The 17,357-nt window shown below is 33.0% G+C and overlaps 3 protein-coding genes across 3 annotated transcripts in view; 2 read left to right on the forward strand and 1 right to left on the reverse strand.

Moving 5' to 3' along the window:
* The first annotated feature begins 2,434 nt into the window (after positions 1-2,434).
* Positions 2,435-5,315, forward strand: LOC145318632 (actin-5C-like). Its single transcript, XM_080160030.1, has 2 exons — positions 2,435-2,616; positions 4,045-5,315. The coding sequence occupies exons 1-2, from the start codon at positions 2,560-2,562 to the stop codon at positions 5,116-5,118; spliced, it is 1,131 nt and encodes a 376-aa protein (XP_080016156.1). The 5' UTR covers positions 2,435-2,559; the 3' UTR covers positions 5,119-5,315.
* Positions 5,316-7,052: 1,737 nt separating this feature from the next.
* Positions 7,053-17,357, reverse strand: part of c12.2 (von Willebrand factor A domain-containing protein c12.2) — a 59,979-nt gene continuing 49,674 nt past the window's right edge. The window contains exons 55-60 of the mRNA XM_080160031.1: positions 13,382-13,458; positions 12,911-12,994; positions 10,646-10,742; positions 10,189-10,293; positions 9,799-9,887; positions 7,053-7,814 (exon numbers count right to left, since the gene is read on the reverse strand). Coding sequence (XP_080016157.1) covers positions 7,652-7,814; positions 9,799-9,887; positions 10,189-10,293; positions 10,646-10,742; positions 12,911-12,994; positions 13,382-13,458 — 615 coding nt within the window. The 3' untranslated portion in view covers positions 7,053-7,651. The remainder of the gene's footprint in view (positions 7,815-9,798; positions 9,888-10,188; positions 10,294-10,645; positions 10,743-12,910; positions 12,995-13,381; positions 13,459-17,357) is intronic.
* LOC145318635 (cytochrome P450 2J4-like) lies at positions 14,120-17,080 on the forward strand. The gene is made up of 4 exons (XM_080160033.1): positions 14,120-14,253; positions 14,560-15,600; positions 15,798-16,015; positions 16,359-17,080. Exons 1-4 carry the CDS (start codon positions 14,177-14,179, stop codon positions 16,502-16,504), a joined length of 1,482 nt encoding a protein of 493 aa, XP_080016159.1. The 5' UTR covers positions 14,120-14,176; the 3' UTR covers positions 16,505-17,080.

Raw genomic sequence — 17,357 nt, forward strand, 5'->3', positions numbered from 1 at the left:
TCAGATATCCGGTATTAGAAATCAGCCGGATATCATTGTACTTTGTTGTCCCAGGATTCTTCATACTAAAAATCAGATCAATCGGATGATTAGATCACATAAAAATTTGTTGTTAAAAAAGTAAAAAGATCATATTTAAAATGGACGTACGGACATTCTGGTAATGATTATAGAGTTGCTACGCTTTCTACCTAACTACTAAAGGAATCACCATGCAAAGTTTGAAAGTTTCGATAGGACAAGTCTAACATGCCTAAATTAACAGAAAAAGCTATCCGTCTGTGACGAACGAATGTACCGATTCTAATTATAGAAAAGCTTCGCTTTTAAAAAGAGTAAGAATTCTAGGCTTACTCTAAAACAAACATACTCACAAAAATTCCCAAAAACTGTAAAATGTACATATTCAGTCATTTATCCAATGTGGTTCCCAAAAAGTTTCATTTTTGATAATATAACAATAAATTTTTTAATTTTTTGCCTTAAATTTAATTGTTAAATTATAAAATACATTAAGGCCAGGAATTGCGTATGAAAACAGTGAAAATAAGCAGAGGGGAATATATGAGTGCCTTGGCCTTCTTCTTATTGTGATTCGGACCTATTTTTTAGCAGCCAAGCTACTCTTGTCCGTCAGTCCGTAACGCTATGGGGGAAACATGATTTTCACGGCTCCTATACAAGATAGACATCTGAAATTTTTAGTGAAGATTCGTATGACATATGCCCATCTAATCTATACATTGATTTGTCCATCTGTCTGTTATTTGGAGTGCTAGATCGATTCCTAGATTTTTAAGTTTTCATGATTTTCCCAGTTCCTTTTCAAGATAGAGGGTTTTAAGGTTTTTGTGATTTTCTCTATTCCTATTCAGAATTGACAGCTGAAATTATCAGGGTTTGAATATGATATGATACTTTTTGAGCTTCATAGTAGTTATCCTCACCCAAAATAGTTTTTAATAAACTTTTCTTGGTCCATAAGAAACTTTATAGTAAAAGATAACCAATCGGTTTTATAAGAAAATTTGAAACAGTAAAAATTCAGTACCTAAGCATGTCACTTTCATTAATTTAGGTAAATAAAGAAAGGCTGCGTGATAAGAATATGATCCGTTAAAAGCGCATTATATCTGACACAATAGGGGAAAGTAAGGAGGCGGGAAAAGTAAAACTTAAAAGGGAGGTGGGGGAACAAAATGGGTAGAGGTCAGTCTCTTTGTGCGCGAGTAGCGACCGGTCAAACCCTACGAAATTTCCTTATTTGGGCAAAATTTTGACAAAACTTCTCAAACTTGCCCAGATAACAATAGGAAGGTTACGAACAAGGCATTTGCACTTTAATATTACAAAAATAAAGAGCTTGAAGATATTACCTGCCAAATAGTATAATATATTAAATGTTTTTCTTCTTTTTTCTGATCTTTTGACACAATTTTCTTGTGTTATAATTGTCCTATAAACCGTATTATTGACATAATGATTCCTGTATGATAAGGTCCATAAAATGAAGGCTCTTTATATATATTATTTAAAATGTAAGCTTGTTCATATTTACCATCTTGCATTATAAGCAATTGTTGTTTAGACTACTTAAATATTCAATATTAATTGTTCATTTGTCCCCTAGTATGATTTGTTATACCTTGCTTTTATAGAAGTTGTTGATGTTGATATTAAAAATGAATTGAATAGTTTCTTAAAAAAGAGTGCTGGAAATTTATCTTGTAAGGTCTATAATTTCACAACCTTTGTCAGAATATCCTTGATCGTAATAAGGTTATAGGAATGTCCTTAATCCGGTCTTTTGAATTTGAGTTGCCGAATGTGTACATAGTTTCCTCAGTGTTTCCTCATCCTATCTCAATATTTACTACTAGCTAAAAAAACTTCAAACTTGAATGTATAAACGATTTATACATTATACATTCAAAATTTTAATTTTTCAAATTTAGATTTTTGTGAAGTTTAAAGCTTTTTTTAGCTAGTGATAAATATTGAGATAGGGTGAGAAAATCCCGAGGAAACTGTGTACACAATCAGCAACTCAAATTCAGCTGACCCTTAGTCCGTCCTAAACAGCAGAAAGGGACAGATATTCTACAAAGAAATTAATCTGACAAAAACTTAAGTAACTAATATAAGTTCAATGGAGATTTTTATAAATTTCTCAAGATAAAAAAATGTCCCTCTGAAATCTTTGTAATAATTTAAAATAATAGTTATAATTTCATTATAAGAATAGCATACTATAAGGTAGATACAGAGTTCTTGTTTTATGTCAAATGCCAAGCAAAAATTTAAATATTAAAACAATATAAAACCCTCGATATATCATTTTTCTTTATTGAAATTTTTATCAGAATATTTATCCTTTCCTCTCTTAATAGTCCTGCCCCCCTTCCACACGCCCCCACCCCCTAACCCTTAGTTTGCTGTGACCTTACTCTGACTCGGTTATATAAACCTCGCCTGGACGAGGTGTAGCCTCAGATTTGTGTAATCTCCCCGCAGGGTTGTTAGGTCTGCTCTGACTGCACACAAACTCTACAATTCAGGATGTGTGACGAGGACGTTGCTGCTCTGGTCGTTGACAATGGCTCCGGCATGTGCAAGGTATAGTACTCTTTTTAGCATAATTCACAAAAAAAACTAGGCGCACTTTTTAAAAATCCAATGAAAACTACTTATCCATACACCCAAAAGCTGTAATAAAAATGGGCTGAAAATTTAAATACCCCCTCCCCCCAAAAAAGTTTATTACCTTTTTAACTTTCACATCAAAGCATTAATATTCTAACTTTCCGACCATTAATTTCAATCTACAGGAGGGTAATTTTGTTTATATCACTTTTTAGGTTTATTGATTTATCTCCCATATCTCTGATATTTATCACTGATTCCAATAAAAATCCTCATACTTATTTTTGTTTTAATTACATAATTTTATGTCAAGTTTTATTTAAGGGGCAAAAATACATAAAGAAATGTTAAATATACCCTTGGTAAAGAAGGCGTCTTAACTTTTATTTTTATAGCTAGTCAGTGTTTTTAGTAAGTAGTAGATGTAAAATTTTCCATAGAATTTAGATATGCAATCGGTTTTTTTTGTAGACCTCTTATTTTTTAAGTAATTTAAGTTTTAAAAAAAACTAAGTCGGTTTTAAGTTACTAAAACGCAACAAAAAAAAAGAAGAAAATTGTCATTATGAACAAAAATAGTAAGATCTTTAATTTGACACCTTACTTTTTAAATTCTGTTGAGTAATTATTGAAAATATCTATTTTTTTCAACCCACAAGAATAAAAACTTTGAACTTGAATATATAATTACACAGGCATAAGAAATAGGTGTTTTATATACTTTTAGAATGAGAAAAATATTACAAATCCATTCTAAGCAAAATTAAAATTAAAAGTTTACAAAATAGTAAATGAACTACAATAATAGACATTATATGAAAATATCATATCATATTATACAGGCAACCATCTTAAATCGTTGTTTTGGGGTAAAAATGGGAAGGGGGTAAAGAAGTATATATGAACCCATATTTTTTATGCCTGTGATAGAATATATTTACATTCAAAGTTTTGATTAAACCAAGGTTTAAAAAAATAGATTTTTTTAATAATTACCTGACAGAATTCAAAAAGTAAGGTGTCAAATTAAAGATCTTACTATGTTTGTTAATAATGGCAATTTTCTTATTTTTTTGTTGCGTTTTAGTACCTTAAAACTTAAAACCTTAAAACTTAAATTACTTAAAAAATAAGAGGTCTTCAAAAAAAACCTATTGCATATGTAAATTCTATGGAAAATTTTACATCTACTACTTACTAAAAACACCCGCTAGCTATGAAAATAAAAGTTAAACACCTTCTTTTAAAAGTTACAGTTTTAGTCTCCTATCTATTTTTCACAACAGGGACCATGGCAACGTTTTAGAAGCTGAGAACGATTTTAACAGAATACTAAAACTATAAACTATAAACTCTTAATTTTTCTCATTTTCATTACTTAATTTGATTATTATGTTTTAGGCCGGTTTCGCCGGTGACGACGCTCCCCGCGCTGTCTTCCCCTCCATTGTCGGCCGTCCCCGCCACCAGGGTGTCATGGTCGGTATGGGTCAGAAGGATGCCTATGTCGGTGACGAGGCCCAGTCCAAGAGAGGTATCCTCACCCTGAAGTACCCCGTTGAGCACGGTATCATCACCAACTGGGACGACATGGAGAAGATCTGGCATCACACCTTCTACAATGAGCTCCGTGTGGCCCCTGAGGAGCAGCCCGTCCTGCTCACTGAGGCTCCACTCAACCCCAAGGCCAACAGAGAGAAGATGACCCAGATCATGTTCGAGACCTTCAACATGCCCGCCATGTATGTTGCCATCCAGGCTGTCCTCTCCCTGTACGCTTCCGGTCGTACCACCGGTATCGTCATGGACTCTGGTGATGGTGTCTCCCACACCGTCCCCATTTATGAAGGTTATGCCCTTCCCCACGCCATCCTCCGTCTTGACCTGGCTGGCCGTGAGCTCACCAACTACCTGATGAAGATCCTCACTGAGCGTGGCTACTCTTTCACCACCACCGCTGAGCGCGAGATTGTCCGTGATATCAAGGAGAAGCTGTGCTATGTCGCCCTGGACTTCGAGCAGGAGATGTCCACCGCTGCCGCCTCTACCTCCCTTGAGAAGTCCTATGAGCTTCCCGACGGTCAGGTCATCACCATCGGTAACGAGAGATTCCGTTGCCCCGAGGCCCTCTTCCAGCCTTCCTTCCTGGGAATGGAGGCCTGCGGCATCCACGAGACCACCTTCAACTCAATCATGAAGTGCGATGTTGACATCCGTAAGGACCTGTACGCCAACACCGTCATGTCCGGTGGCACCACCATGTACCCCGGTATTGCTGACCGTATGCAGAAGGAGATCACTGCCTTGGCTCCCTCCACCATTAAGATTAAGATTATCGCTCCTCCCGAGAGGAAGTACTCCGTCTGGATCGGTGGCTCCATCCTGGCCTCCCTCTCCACCTTCCAGCAGATGTGGATCTCCAAGCAGGAGTACGACGAGTGCGGACCCTCCATTGTCCACCGCAAGTGCTTCTAAATCATCTATTCGTCCTGATTATAAACCAAATGTCATTTTTACTCCATTCTTACATTCTATTGCTAGCATTATACAGATGTGTGTAGTGTTTGTAATGATAAAGTAAATCTTAATTTTGCTACCAAATGTATCTTGAACCTAAAAACTGATGTATTATTTTACAATCATAAAATAAATCTATAGAGTATAAAGAATAATTTCAATTTGTTACATTTTTCTATAGAAAGATTTTCATGTTTTTAAAAACCACTAGACCAGTCAGGGACCTTAAGGGATAAGACAACGGCCGATAAATTAATGCACCTCCCTAATAATGATAAACAAAATTACTCATTCTGTAGAGTTCAATTAGTGGTTGAAACGTTTGGACACTAATTAATTAACCAACCAATCAAAATTCCATGTAAGTCCCTAAAGTTATTAACTTAACGAATAAGAATATACAACTTTGGGAACTATAGTGTTCCTAAAATATTACAGACACACAGACATAGTAAAGTATAGAGTAGCTTCGCTATTAAAAATTAAAATTAGGATACAAATAACTGCGAAAATAGAGCGGGGTGGGTGGAATTCAGTTGTCTAAAATCAATTTAAAGGAAAGCACCAAGCAATACAATTTTCCAAACAAAAAAGTATTTAAATCCAAAGCAAACGGAAAAGTGAATCCTATAATATAAAGTAGTAAGCTTTTTCTATGTAGCGAAGGAACTCGCTAACCGCTGAACCGATATGGTTCTTCTTTACAGTGCGACTTCTTATAGGCTTTGAATATATAGTACCTAGATGCTAGGGGCCCAGAAGCTAGTCATATATAAAGATGTAATGTTTCTCTTATCTATGTTTCTCAAAATGAGACAATTAATTCGAAAATGTATCGTTTATGCTCTTGTTATAACTGCAAGATATACGATTGTAATAAGGCAAAATATACAGACAGACTGTATTTATAAAAAAATGATTTGTCTTTAACAACCTATATACAAGCATTCATTAAAATTGTTTTTAACTTAGAAGAGTACGAATTTGAATAATAACATATTCTAATGAAATGGAATTTCAAACATTTCTTTAAATATTTTAATTTGTGGATATTGACAGATATAAGTATGACAGATTCAAATCTTAAATTCAAATATATCGTTGGAAGGATAGGGCTCTGCTTTTAGTGGATTATACCTGTTGGTTTTGGGCTATTTTCTAAGGGAATAATTCACTTCCCCCTGGAAAATATTTCCATTCCCCCTTTCTGACCTTGAATTTTCTTCTCTTGTTTTAAAAGATAATAATCAACAACAACGATCAAGAGCGTGGGAAAGTGATTAATACAAATAAAGACATACAGACAGACGAAGTGAGATATAGTAATGGAAATCGGTAGTTTTCTTCAACTAGCAACATAATTAAAACAATTGTCACACTAGTACATTTGTCCCCCTAGTAAGTTTTTCAGTGGACCATTTGCTCTATGGCATAATTCTCGGAAATATTATATTTGAGTAGCTGTCTTATAAATTCAATTTCTCAGGCAAAGAACAGAAAAAGTGAGTTATTAAGTAGCTTGGCTACTAAAAAATCAACGATAATTTGAAATATTAAGAAAAAGTTAAAATCAAGAATTTCACGACAATATTCTAGGTATCTTATTCGTTTGTATATCTGATGTTATTTTGGCGCCTTTATTATTCTTTCAGTGATGCATCTACTGAGGCCCAATTCAAAGATAAATGAAGAACCATTGTGCGTGGCCTATACTCTGGAAAGAAGAGATAAATGGCGATGATGATGATTATTCTATACATCGTTAATGTAGTGTGTTTATTTGTCTAAATAATCAATACATATACATATTGAATTAAATTTTTAAAAATATTCTTCAAATGCGTAGTTTTAAAGAGCAGTTAATTACCTATGAAGTACTATTAAGATATACAAACGATAATTAATAAATTTATTTTAAGCACTGTTGACTTTTACAAAGCATATAACAACAATAAAAAACTAATTTACATAATTCTAAATTTTTTATAGTAAGTAATGGAGGCAACAAATAATAACTAAAACTATTTTACATTGAATAGGAAAATTAAAGAATTCTTTCCATTTAAAAATTAGCAAATTTAACTATTATCTAAACAGACTGATTACTAAAAATTCTTACAGGGAAGTAGGATATGAGTCAATGGAAGAAAGATTAATCTTACTGCTTGCCGAAACAGACAATTCATCTTATCTAAGTGTGCACATATTAACATTACATTTACCTAATCCCATTCGAGACTTTAACAGTTATTTATGGCATCGTATTACAGACAGCCTTCCGCAGATATTAAAATGAGAAATTTTAAGATTAGAACCAGTTTTGTTAGGCCCGGGCTAACAAAACTGGTATTAATTTTATGATTTTGATTACATTATTCCTGGAAAATTGTTTACTATTTCAATTGATATAAATTATTCAGCTGAAGTGTAATCTTAAATATAACTTGTTCCTATTATTCGTCTAAGATTAGTTTGTCGTCAAGGCTTTACATTATTTAAGAAGACTAGAAGTAAAAATAGTTTGAAGAATTTCTGGTAGTTTCTTTGTATCCAAGCAGACGAAGGATTTTCCCGACGGAAGGCGGCGAATCAGATCATCCGCTTGGTTGCCCAGGCTTCCAATAAATATTGCGTAGGCTCCAACGTTGTCGTTCCTGGAAAAAAAGATCATAATTAGGGATCATGGAAAGAAAACAAAGTTGCCGGTTTTTATCGCATTTTCACAGTAGCTTTTGAAGGGTTATTTTAGGTTAGGTTAAGTAAATGTTAATGATTGCCCCGCAGGGTTAGAAAATATGCCCCGCAGGGCTAGAGCCCCCCGCAGGGGCTAGAAATAGGAGAAAGGCTACTGTGAAAAAACCACAAAACCGGCAACTTCGTTTTCTTTCCATGATCCATAATTAGTTTAAACAAAATTTTAAGGAAATAAAACCCGTTACACATATTTGTTCCATGGAGCCTTTTTTCTAATTTTGAAAATTCAAAATTCATTCATCAAGGATGTTCAATAAAAAAATGAAATTTAATAATTTTGGGAAAATGTTAATTTCAATTTTATTTTCAAATAAACTAAATAATAAATACTAGGATCTGTAAAACAGTTATTTAGGAGCAAAGCAACTCTAGAAGTCATACTATCGGTCTGTCTGTTCATCAATCAATTTAAGGTTATTTGAAGGTACTATTCCTCTAGCTTTCCAACTATCATACACTATATATAAAAATGACCAATCATAGTACTTAAGCTGGTTCAAAATAAGAAAAAATTACCATCTAAATAATTGATATAATACAAAACATCGCTAAACAGCTTTGCTGCTAATAGGAAATATTTCCTTGTTTAATTATGAATTAATCAAGAGTGATGAAATTTTAAAAATTTATTAAATTTCATTTATAATCAGAAATGCTGTTTTAATTTTAATCAAATATAATTTACATTGCAGGATGTATTATCACTCATGAAAAGTCTTTTGAAGATAAAAAAAAACTTTGGGTTAAAAGGGGTATAGTCCCTTTCGCGGTAACGCACCTTAAGGGGCGATTCTTCGTATTTTTCACAGTAGCTTTTCTCCTATTTCTAGCCCCTGCGGGGGGGTCTAACCCTGAGGGGCCAATTTCCTAACCCTGTGGGGCAATCACCTAACCCAATATAACCAAACCTAACCTAAAATAACCTATAAAAAAACATTTTAAAAATATGACGAATCGCCCCTAAAGAGGCGTTTCCACGAAAGGGACTATTCCCGTTAAAAGTAACTAAGTTAACCCCGTTAAGTCTTTGGTGTATCTCTGAACCAAATCATACAAGTTCATGATTACATCGCCAAACACCTGACAACGAAACCTACAATTTTACGACCTTTGTTTGCAGGTTCCAACAGCGCCTGATATTCCACAATCGTGGCGGTGGCCTTATTCCTAAAATTTTTTATTTTCATAACCGGGGACAATCTTTACCAGAAGTTAACATAAGTGGTAATCTTACTTAAATTACAACTTCCATTGTACTTTCAAATCAGCCATGATAAATTTATTCATAAAAAATATATAGAAACTAATTAAAAACAACAGTATAAAGAAACATTTACCTACGTCAATTTGATGCAATTAAAAGAAACAAAACAAAAACTTTGCCACATTAATTTATAATAAAAACAAAGGTGACAACATTCATAAAAGCGAAGCTCTTAAATCAAACAGGAAAACAAACAAACATGAACACTTGTCGAGTGTTAAAACTTAATCAATTAAAATTAACATAAAGGTGTATTCAGTATCCTTTAAAAAGGTAACAAGATATCTGTCTGTCTACTGTTTGTTTTTACCAAAGGATCTCGCTAACCGCTTAACCGATATTCTCCTCCTTTACAGGGTAGCTTCTCATAGGTCCTGGGAAGGTTTATTTTGGGGGAGGGAACCAGCACCTTCCCAAGAGAAATCACCCCTAGAAAAAATTCCCCCTCAAAAAAAGGATGATTTTTAAAATTAAAATTGTAAATGTGGGGGGGGGGGGAGGTTCACCCAACATACCCCCCCTCCCATCCTTAAAAAATCCTCTCCCGCAATTTTTTAAATACGGGGGAGGGAAGGAACTACGCACTTTCATGGAAACCGCCTGTATTCCTGAAAGTTTACCTGTTCAAAATCTTTCCAAAGTATTCAGGTCTGATACCATACCGATCAAAATTAGCATCAGATAAAATTATCACAATGCTCTCGTCATGCTAAACAAGATAAATCTTTTTCATGAAATTTTCTAAAAATATTTAAAACACCAACAATCATCTTAAAACATAACCTATATGTAATAAATATTGATGACACTTTAAACAAAGCATTTTATTATGAAGACTAGATCTATAAATGACAAATTCAAAAATAGGACAATAATTGAGTCATTTTTGACCTCTATAGATTTACTGGGTAAAAGTTGATAAGATTGCATGATACAGCACTAAAGGAGGTTAGGGGTTTAAAGTAGATTCCCACAGGGATTAATATAATCAATAAATAAAAGATTTATCCCTGTTCGGCAGTCAGTCCCAATTCATTGATGGCAAGAACCGTAGCGGACAGCGTGTGGTCGCCGGACATACAGAACTGCGAGTGAGCTGCCATTTCTTTCAATACCTGGATAAACATTTAGTTAGATTGTCTTATTGATAGATAGATATTGATAATTGGGAAGAAAGATAAAATGATAGACATTAATAATGATAGATAGATAAATAGAAAGATTGAGGTAAACAAATAGATTTAAAAGTTTTAAGAATAGAAGAAGAGCAAAATAAGGTTGTTGACAAATATATTTCTAGAAAGTTAAACCTTAATAAACTTTAGCATTGGCAGATTAAAAAACACATATACGTTCTTAGTAAGAATGATACTTTTATTATTTCATTTGTCCTACTTATTTCATTTTAAGTTTTTTTTTCTGTATTAAAAAGAGCAAATATAGATAGAAAGATAGTCAGGAGGTTACCTTTAATATTTGTTTTTCGTTTTCCGGAGGTTTAGCAGGATTCACAAACAGAACATTATTATCCTCTCCGCTATGTCCAACAATATCATACTTGAATCTAAACAAGGATGAGATTATTCATTATCATCAGGGGAATCTTCCTTAAAATTTCAGTAGCCTTTTTAAAATAACAGTTAAATACCTAAATAATATTTTTTCATACAATGCATAAAATACATTTTTTGGCTAAGCAATTAATAGGTAGTTCCTCTTTGAAATTTGTCACAAAAATCATTTTTCAATGGCAAAAAAAAGATTGCTTATAAGATTACCAAATATTTTTTTTCAAAATTAATTCAGGTGTTGGTTACAGCTGATCCAAACTACTCAATTTTATCCCTTCTTAAATAACCAGGGGAAGTTGTGTGAATGTATTGAGAAATTCTAGTTACTACAAAAAAAATGTCAGGACTTAGTCTTAGATATACTATAATTTACACCTATAATATAGCCGCATTTCCCACTTATCTCAAACTTTTTTATCTTAACTTAAACTTGTCTAAAAACTTTATATTATATAGAAAATATTACACAATTACTTATACATACACAAAATTAATTTATGAGTAGCGTTTCTTCTGCATAATTCATTTTGTATCTACTGTTTCTTTACTAAGTAATACAAAAGTGATATTTAACAATTTCTTATAATAAACCTCACATTGGTACAAAAAGTCACTACTGGTGATTAAAAATGCTTGTTCCTACCCCACTGTGAAATACAGTAGTAACTTTTGACAACCTATTACTAAAGATTAAATAAATACTTTTATAATTTTTCATAAATTTAGACTATAGCTTGCAATGATCTGCTAATAATTGTCCTTGTTATTTATAAAAGTTAATATAATATTTAGAGATGGAAATAATATGTACAAAAGCATCAATAGACTAGGAAAAGTTGTATACAAATATTTTTATATTAGTTTGTCTCTTTTATTAAACAATTTCTTATTTATTGCATTACTTATAAAACTAATCCTACTTATTAAAGCAGTAAGGATTTTTTGTTTTTCTGTTAAGATCTAGTTGTTGTTGTTGTTGTAACCCTGATTCTCTGAAGTTAGGACTCAGGTGCACACGGAGACTGGAAGTGAGAATCCTTTGGCCAATCTTAGATTGGTAAGCTTCGTGCACAGCTGATTGTATTCTATGTTATAATACAAGCTGACCCGCTACTCAATTTTTACATCACCCTGGCCTAGAGTTTTGGCAGGTGTTCCATATTAAACCACCCTAATCAATGGCACTTTCATTCGAGGAGCATGGAGGAGTTCACCACTGATCCGTATGAGATCTTAATTTAAGGTATTCTTTATATATAGGTCTAATATATTTTTAGGCTGTTTTAATTTTAAGTATTAGGATGGTTTTAAATCTTTTTTTTCTTGCAAAAAATTGTCTTCCCGAAGGTCGGATAATGCCTAAGATTTTACTATATTAGTGTGTTATTTCTAATGGACGACTTTTTAAAAGCGAAGCTTTTCTATAATTAGGGTCGGTCCGTCCGTCCACCCGTCCGTAGCGGATAACTTTTTTCGTTAATTTAGGCATGTTAGAATTGTCCTATTGATTTCAAACTTTGCATGGTGATTCCTGTAGTAGTTAGTTACGATTTAGAAAGCGTAGCAACTCTATAATCATTACCAGAATGTCCGTACGTCCATTTTTCTACTTTTTTAACAACAAATTTTTATGTGATCTAATAATCCGATTGATCTGATTTTTGGTATATTGATTTCTGGGACAACAAAGTACAATATTATAAGCGAAGCAGCTCTATAATAAAGTCCTAAAAATGTAAGTATGTCCATAAACATTATTCTGTATCAAGCAGTTTTTCAACAATTTTACTTACAATTTTGCTTCGACTCTTATGCATTAATACTCCGATTATTCAGTTCTGACACTATACAAGTGTTAATGTCCGTTTGTCCTAACGTTTCAGTGCTTCGCTTTTATGGATGTTGTCATCCTTGTTATATGAATTCCTTAAAATGAAGAATATTGAAAAAAAAATATTTAAAGCATTCCTTCTAATGTTATTATATTTACAATCATTGCACCAGTAGGAACCATTTTTAACCCCGTAAGCTATGACACAGATTGGGCTGAAGCTTAACCCCTTAATCTTCCGAAATTACTGATCCAAAACCATGGATATTTAATGTGGGGGGAGTAATAATCCTGTTAACACATCCCCCAAGGACTTAATAAAAACCTTACCTGTCCCCGAATCCGTTAAGGGCCTCCATGACCATCAGAGATGATTCCATCATTCTCTCCAACCTCTGGTCATGACCGTTGAATCTGAATTTAAATTAGTTTCGTATAATGTTTCTATCTAGTCTCTACACTCATTATTTTAATCCGTTATTATCTGATAAAAAATGAAAATAGCTCGCATACAACATTTTAAAAAAATAATGAAATGGGGAGGAGGGGGTGTTTACTTGTTTATTACTTTAAGGATTGTTTGATGAGGTTATATAATATTTGGTACTGCGCAGCCCCACAGGTTTGGAACACTGCAGTTATAGGTACAGCAGGGTTTTGGCCCACTGTAGGGGTTGATCCTAAAAAAATATTTCCCTTTATTTATTAATAAAAAAAGATGGGGGGGGGGGAGGGGAGGGGGTAGAACTCAACAGTGCACTTTATGGGAAAGGACCCAAATTATTAGTAAAAAGTTGTTACCTATACATAGAGCCACTGACATCCACAACAAGCTTCAAACGTTTAGGTTTCTCCTGCGGAGTTCCAAGTTCAGGTTCCTTGAAACAAAAAATTATAGGATTTACCTCGAAGTGCCTGTTGAAGCACAGCCTATGTTTAGTGATCTCCGCATGGGTTATGCATGACAAAATTCTACATCCCCCCTTTTTAGACAAAGTGGGAGGTGGGTTGTGCTAAAAGTCCGTAAAGGTGTGAGTTTTAAGGCTTAAAAACAGTAGTAGAACGATAATATTTACTAAATATGTGTATTCCTTATTTTTTGCCTATAATTCTTTTCAATAAGAAATACACATATGCTCTCTAGCCACAAAGAATGGAAATACTCAAAATGCTAATACTTAGGCTTAAAATTTTACTAAACTCTTAACAAAACGTTTGCAAGATGACTTATTATATTTTGTTCATGTAATACTTTTTTATATGTATACTTTATGCACAATGTTAGGCATTAATTATTTGTGGTTACCATTTTGATTAATGAAAGTTTAATATTGGTGAAAGGTAGGTTTTAAGCTATATAAACGTATTAGGAGATATGAGATAAAATCCAGAAAAAAATCAGCCAAATTTGCGAGCTTTACCTAAAAACTTTTATATTCCTTAGATAAACATGTTATTGCAAAAGTGGTTAAATTTTGAGGAAAATTTTTTTTTAAAAATAAATGCCATGTATTGTTCATTTAACTTTTTTTTCAATTGCACACAACAACAACTTCTCAGTTGATATCAAGTTTTCAGAGAGATAACAGTGTCAATATGTTGTTATCTAGTTCCACAGTGTTGATTTTTATTTTTGTTTTTACACTGTTGCATTACATTATTAAATCATATAGGTAAGTTTTTAAAAACGTTTAGACAAGTACTTACAAAATATTTCCCAATATTTTTACGATATCAACCTTTTTTTAAGGGTCGCAGCCACCAACTTTTGATAAAAGAAGTACTATACAATACTAACTTAAATATTGTTATAAATGACACCACATATATTGTTTGTTTGTATTATAAATGTTAGTTTACAGTATTACCTATGCTTTAATATTTCATTATTTCCTCCTATAAGATTTTAATGTCAAAGATGAGATATCTTTATTTTAAGATTTATAATCTTTGAAAAACTGATCATTAAATAATTTCAGAAGGCCTCCAAAATTTCCACCAGGTCCCCCGTATATTCCAATTCTGGGTTCAATTCCATTCCTCAAGGGAAAGGGTATTGAGATATTTGTTGATGAGTACATCATGTCATTTGGAGATATAGTTGGCACATTTGTTGGAACTTATCCGTTTGTGCTTATAAACGATTGGAAAACTGCAAAGGAGTTATTTACTAAAGAGATCTCTACTGGAAGATTAGAGAATTACACAACAGCCTATGCAAGATCTTCTTTGGGTCAAAACATGGGGTTAATAACCACTGATGGACGCTTATGGGGTACTGAAAGATCCTTTGCCCTCAAACAGTTAAAAAATTTTGGCTTGACAAAAAAGCATTTGGATTCTTGTATCCTACCACAAGCTAAAGAATCTGTACAGTATTTGGAAGGTTTGAGTAGAGAAAAAGGACATGTACGTATGGATGGAACTATATTTTCTGTTCCTGTTCTTAATGTAATCTGGCAAATGATTACTGGAGTATCTTTAGAAAGAGAGGATAAGGAAACACAGAAATTTCTCTCAGACTTAAATATTCTCTTTGCAAGGAAAACATTTATCATAGCCTCACTATTTCCCTGGTTCAGATTTATTTTTCCAACTTTAACTGGATATAATGAAAGATTGGATGTTCTTCGCATGGGAAAAGATAACGTTAGAAAAATTATACATGAACACAAAGCTACCCTTAACAAACAGTTTCCAAGAGATCTGATTGATGCATACTTGATTGAAAAAGAAGAATCCTTTGAAGATAATCCTGTAGCAAGTGAAGAACAATTAACCATGGTGTGCTTTGATCTTATGGCGGCTGGGGCTGAAACTACTTCAACAACTCTGCTGTGGATTATTGAATACATGATTCTGTATCCAGATGTTCAAGAGAAATGTTATGCAGAGATATCCGAGTTGATTGGAGCAGCTGATGTCACTTTAGCAGATGCAGAAAAACTAACTTTCTGTTTGGCAACTGTGGCTGAAGTACAGAGATTGTCAGCAGTAGCTGTTAGCCCAATACAACACAGGTATTGTTTATTATATTGAAGTAGATTGTAAATACTTAATTAATAGTCTTACAAAAGTAAGATTATGTATTTATTCTTCAAAGCTAAATCAAAAACTTTCTCAAACTATCTATAATCTAAAGTGAATGTATAATCATTGTACAGTCCTTTTATTCTTTTGTTTACAATTTTCTATTCAAACACTTTTATAAATGCAGGCTTACACAAGAGACAGAAGTAAATGGATACATCCTCCCACAGGACTGCCTGGTGATATCAAACATCAAACACTTCATGACAGATCCCAATCTCTGGGATGAGCCCAAACAGTTTAATCCCAGCAGATTTATAAATGCGAGTGGTGAGTTGTCCAAGCCTGAATATTTTGTTCCTCTGGGTCATGGTAGAAGAATTTGTATGGGAGAATCTCTTGCAAAGGAAAGATATCATAGACACCTAATATTTTGAGAGGGGGTGTCTATAGAACCCCCTCCACCCCTTGCTCCAAACGCCAAAGTCCTTTAGAAAAACTATCTCCCTCCAAACTCTAAGAACTAAAGATGGTGGCTTAACTTCAAAGAAAGTCTTTTACGTTTTAAAACTTAAAAGAAAGGTGATGGTTCCCTTAATTAAAGTTCCCATAGAGGCCTGTACAGTGTAGAGGTGTTGCCGCTAGTGCATATAATAAAGATGAATTTGATGAATTCCCCGAAAAACTAAAAACTAATACTTCTGTTTTCATTGCATATTCAAAATAGGTGCTAAAATAACTATCTTGCAGGCAGAACTGAGTGTGTTCTTTGTAACTCTAATACAAAATCTCAAGTTTGAATGTGTTGAAGGAAGGAGTCCAAGTTTAGATGATTATACGGCTGGATTTACTAGAATTCCTCTTCCGTATTATGTCAACATCACTAGAAGATAAAATAGACAGCTGACAAAATAAATTTTTTATAAATAATAGCCTAAAATTTTAAGAATATTATCAAAAAATGTAATAAAATGTATAATTGAGCATAGCGTTTCTACAATTTAGTCTTTAAATCATAATCAAATTAGATCTAGTTTCGTTTAATGTAAGTCTACCAAAGAAAGCCTTCAATAATCTACAAGTTACAAAAGAAAGAAAGAATTAAAATGTAGATTAATTATCTAATTTCCTATCCCTTCAGCTCAGACTCTAAAATCTTTTAATGATCAATATTTTTCAAAAATATTTCCATATTATTAAAGAATTAAATTGGGGATTGGATAAAATTCTCAAATAAGACAACAAATTGCGTCATTGTATTAAACCTAAAAAACATCTTAATTCTAAAAATATTTGTCATCAATTTTCAGATGTTCATTCATTCTTCATTTCATTAAGTATTTTATTTAGGTTCTTTAGATAGCTTAATTAACTCTATGTGATTTAGAGCTGTAATGATTATTTATCCATCATTAATAAACAGTATATGTCTTTAATAAAGACTAGCTGCGAATAAAATGATCAAACTTTCCTATTATCCTCATTTAAAGGTAACAGGGCGTCCATGTGTGTGTTTTGTGGTGCGATAGATCTCGCTAACCAATAAACCAATATTTGTTTATTATTATACGTCAAAATCTCAAAAATTACTAAACCGATAGACATCCTAATTTTATAAAGATTAACAAATAAATGGATTGTAGCGAAGCTACTAGATGCGTAGTGCCTGTAAGTTTAAATGACTGACCGTCCGGACGCCCAAAAAATGTACACTATCTTTTCTGTTAATTGATCTAATAATAATGGA

This window comes from Acartia tonsa, chromosome 5, assembly GCF_053477335.1.
Source record: "Acartia tonsa isolate MP-2025a chromosome 5, ASM5347733v1, whole genome shotgun sequence".
In the NCBI taxonomy this organism is placed as follows: Eukaryota; Metazoa; Arthropoda; class Copepoda; order Calanoida; family Acartiidae; genus Acartia; species Acartia tonsa.

Bases quoted from the DNA above. Each gene is read 5' to 3' on its own strand.
- LOC145318632 (XM_080160030.1), top strand. From the start codon at position 2,560: ATGTGTGACGAGGACGTTGCTGCTCTGGTCGTTGACAATGGCTCCGGC. The intron at 2,617-4,044 runs GTATAGTACTCT...ATTATGTTTTAG, and splicing joins ATGGCTCCGGCATGTGCAAG to GCCGGTTTCGCCGGTGACGA.
- LOC145318635 (XM_080160033.1), top strand. From the start codon at position 14,177: ATGTTGTTATCTAGTTCCACAGTGTTGATTTTTATTTTTGTTTTTACA. The intron at 15,601-15,797 runs GTATTGTTTATT...TTATAAATGCAG, and splicing joins GTTAGCCCAATACAACACAG to GCTTACACAAGAGACAGAAG. The intron at 16,016-16,358 runs AGGAAAGATATC...TAACTATCTTGC, and splicing joins TATGGGAGAATCTCTTGCAA to AGGCAGAACTGAGTGTGTTC.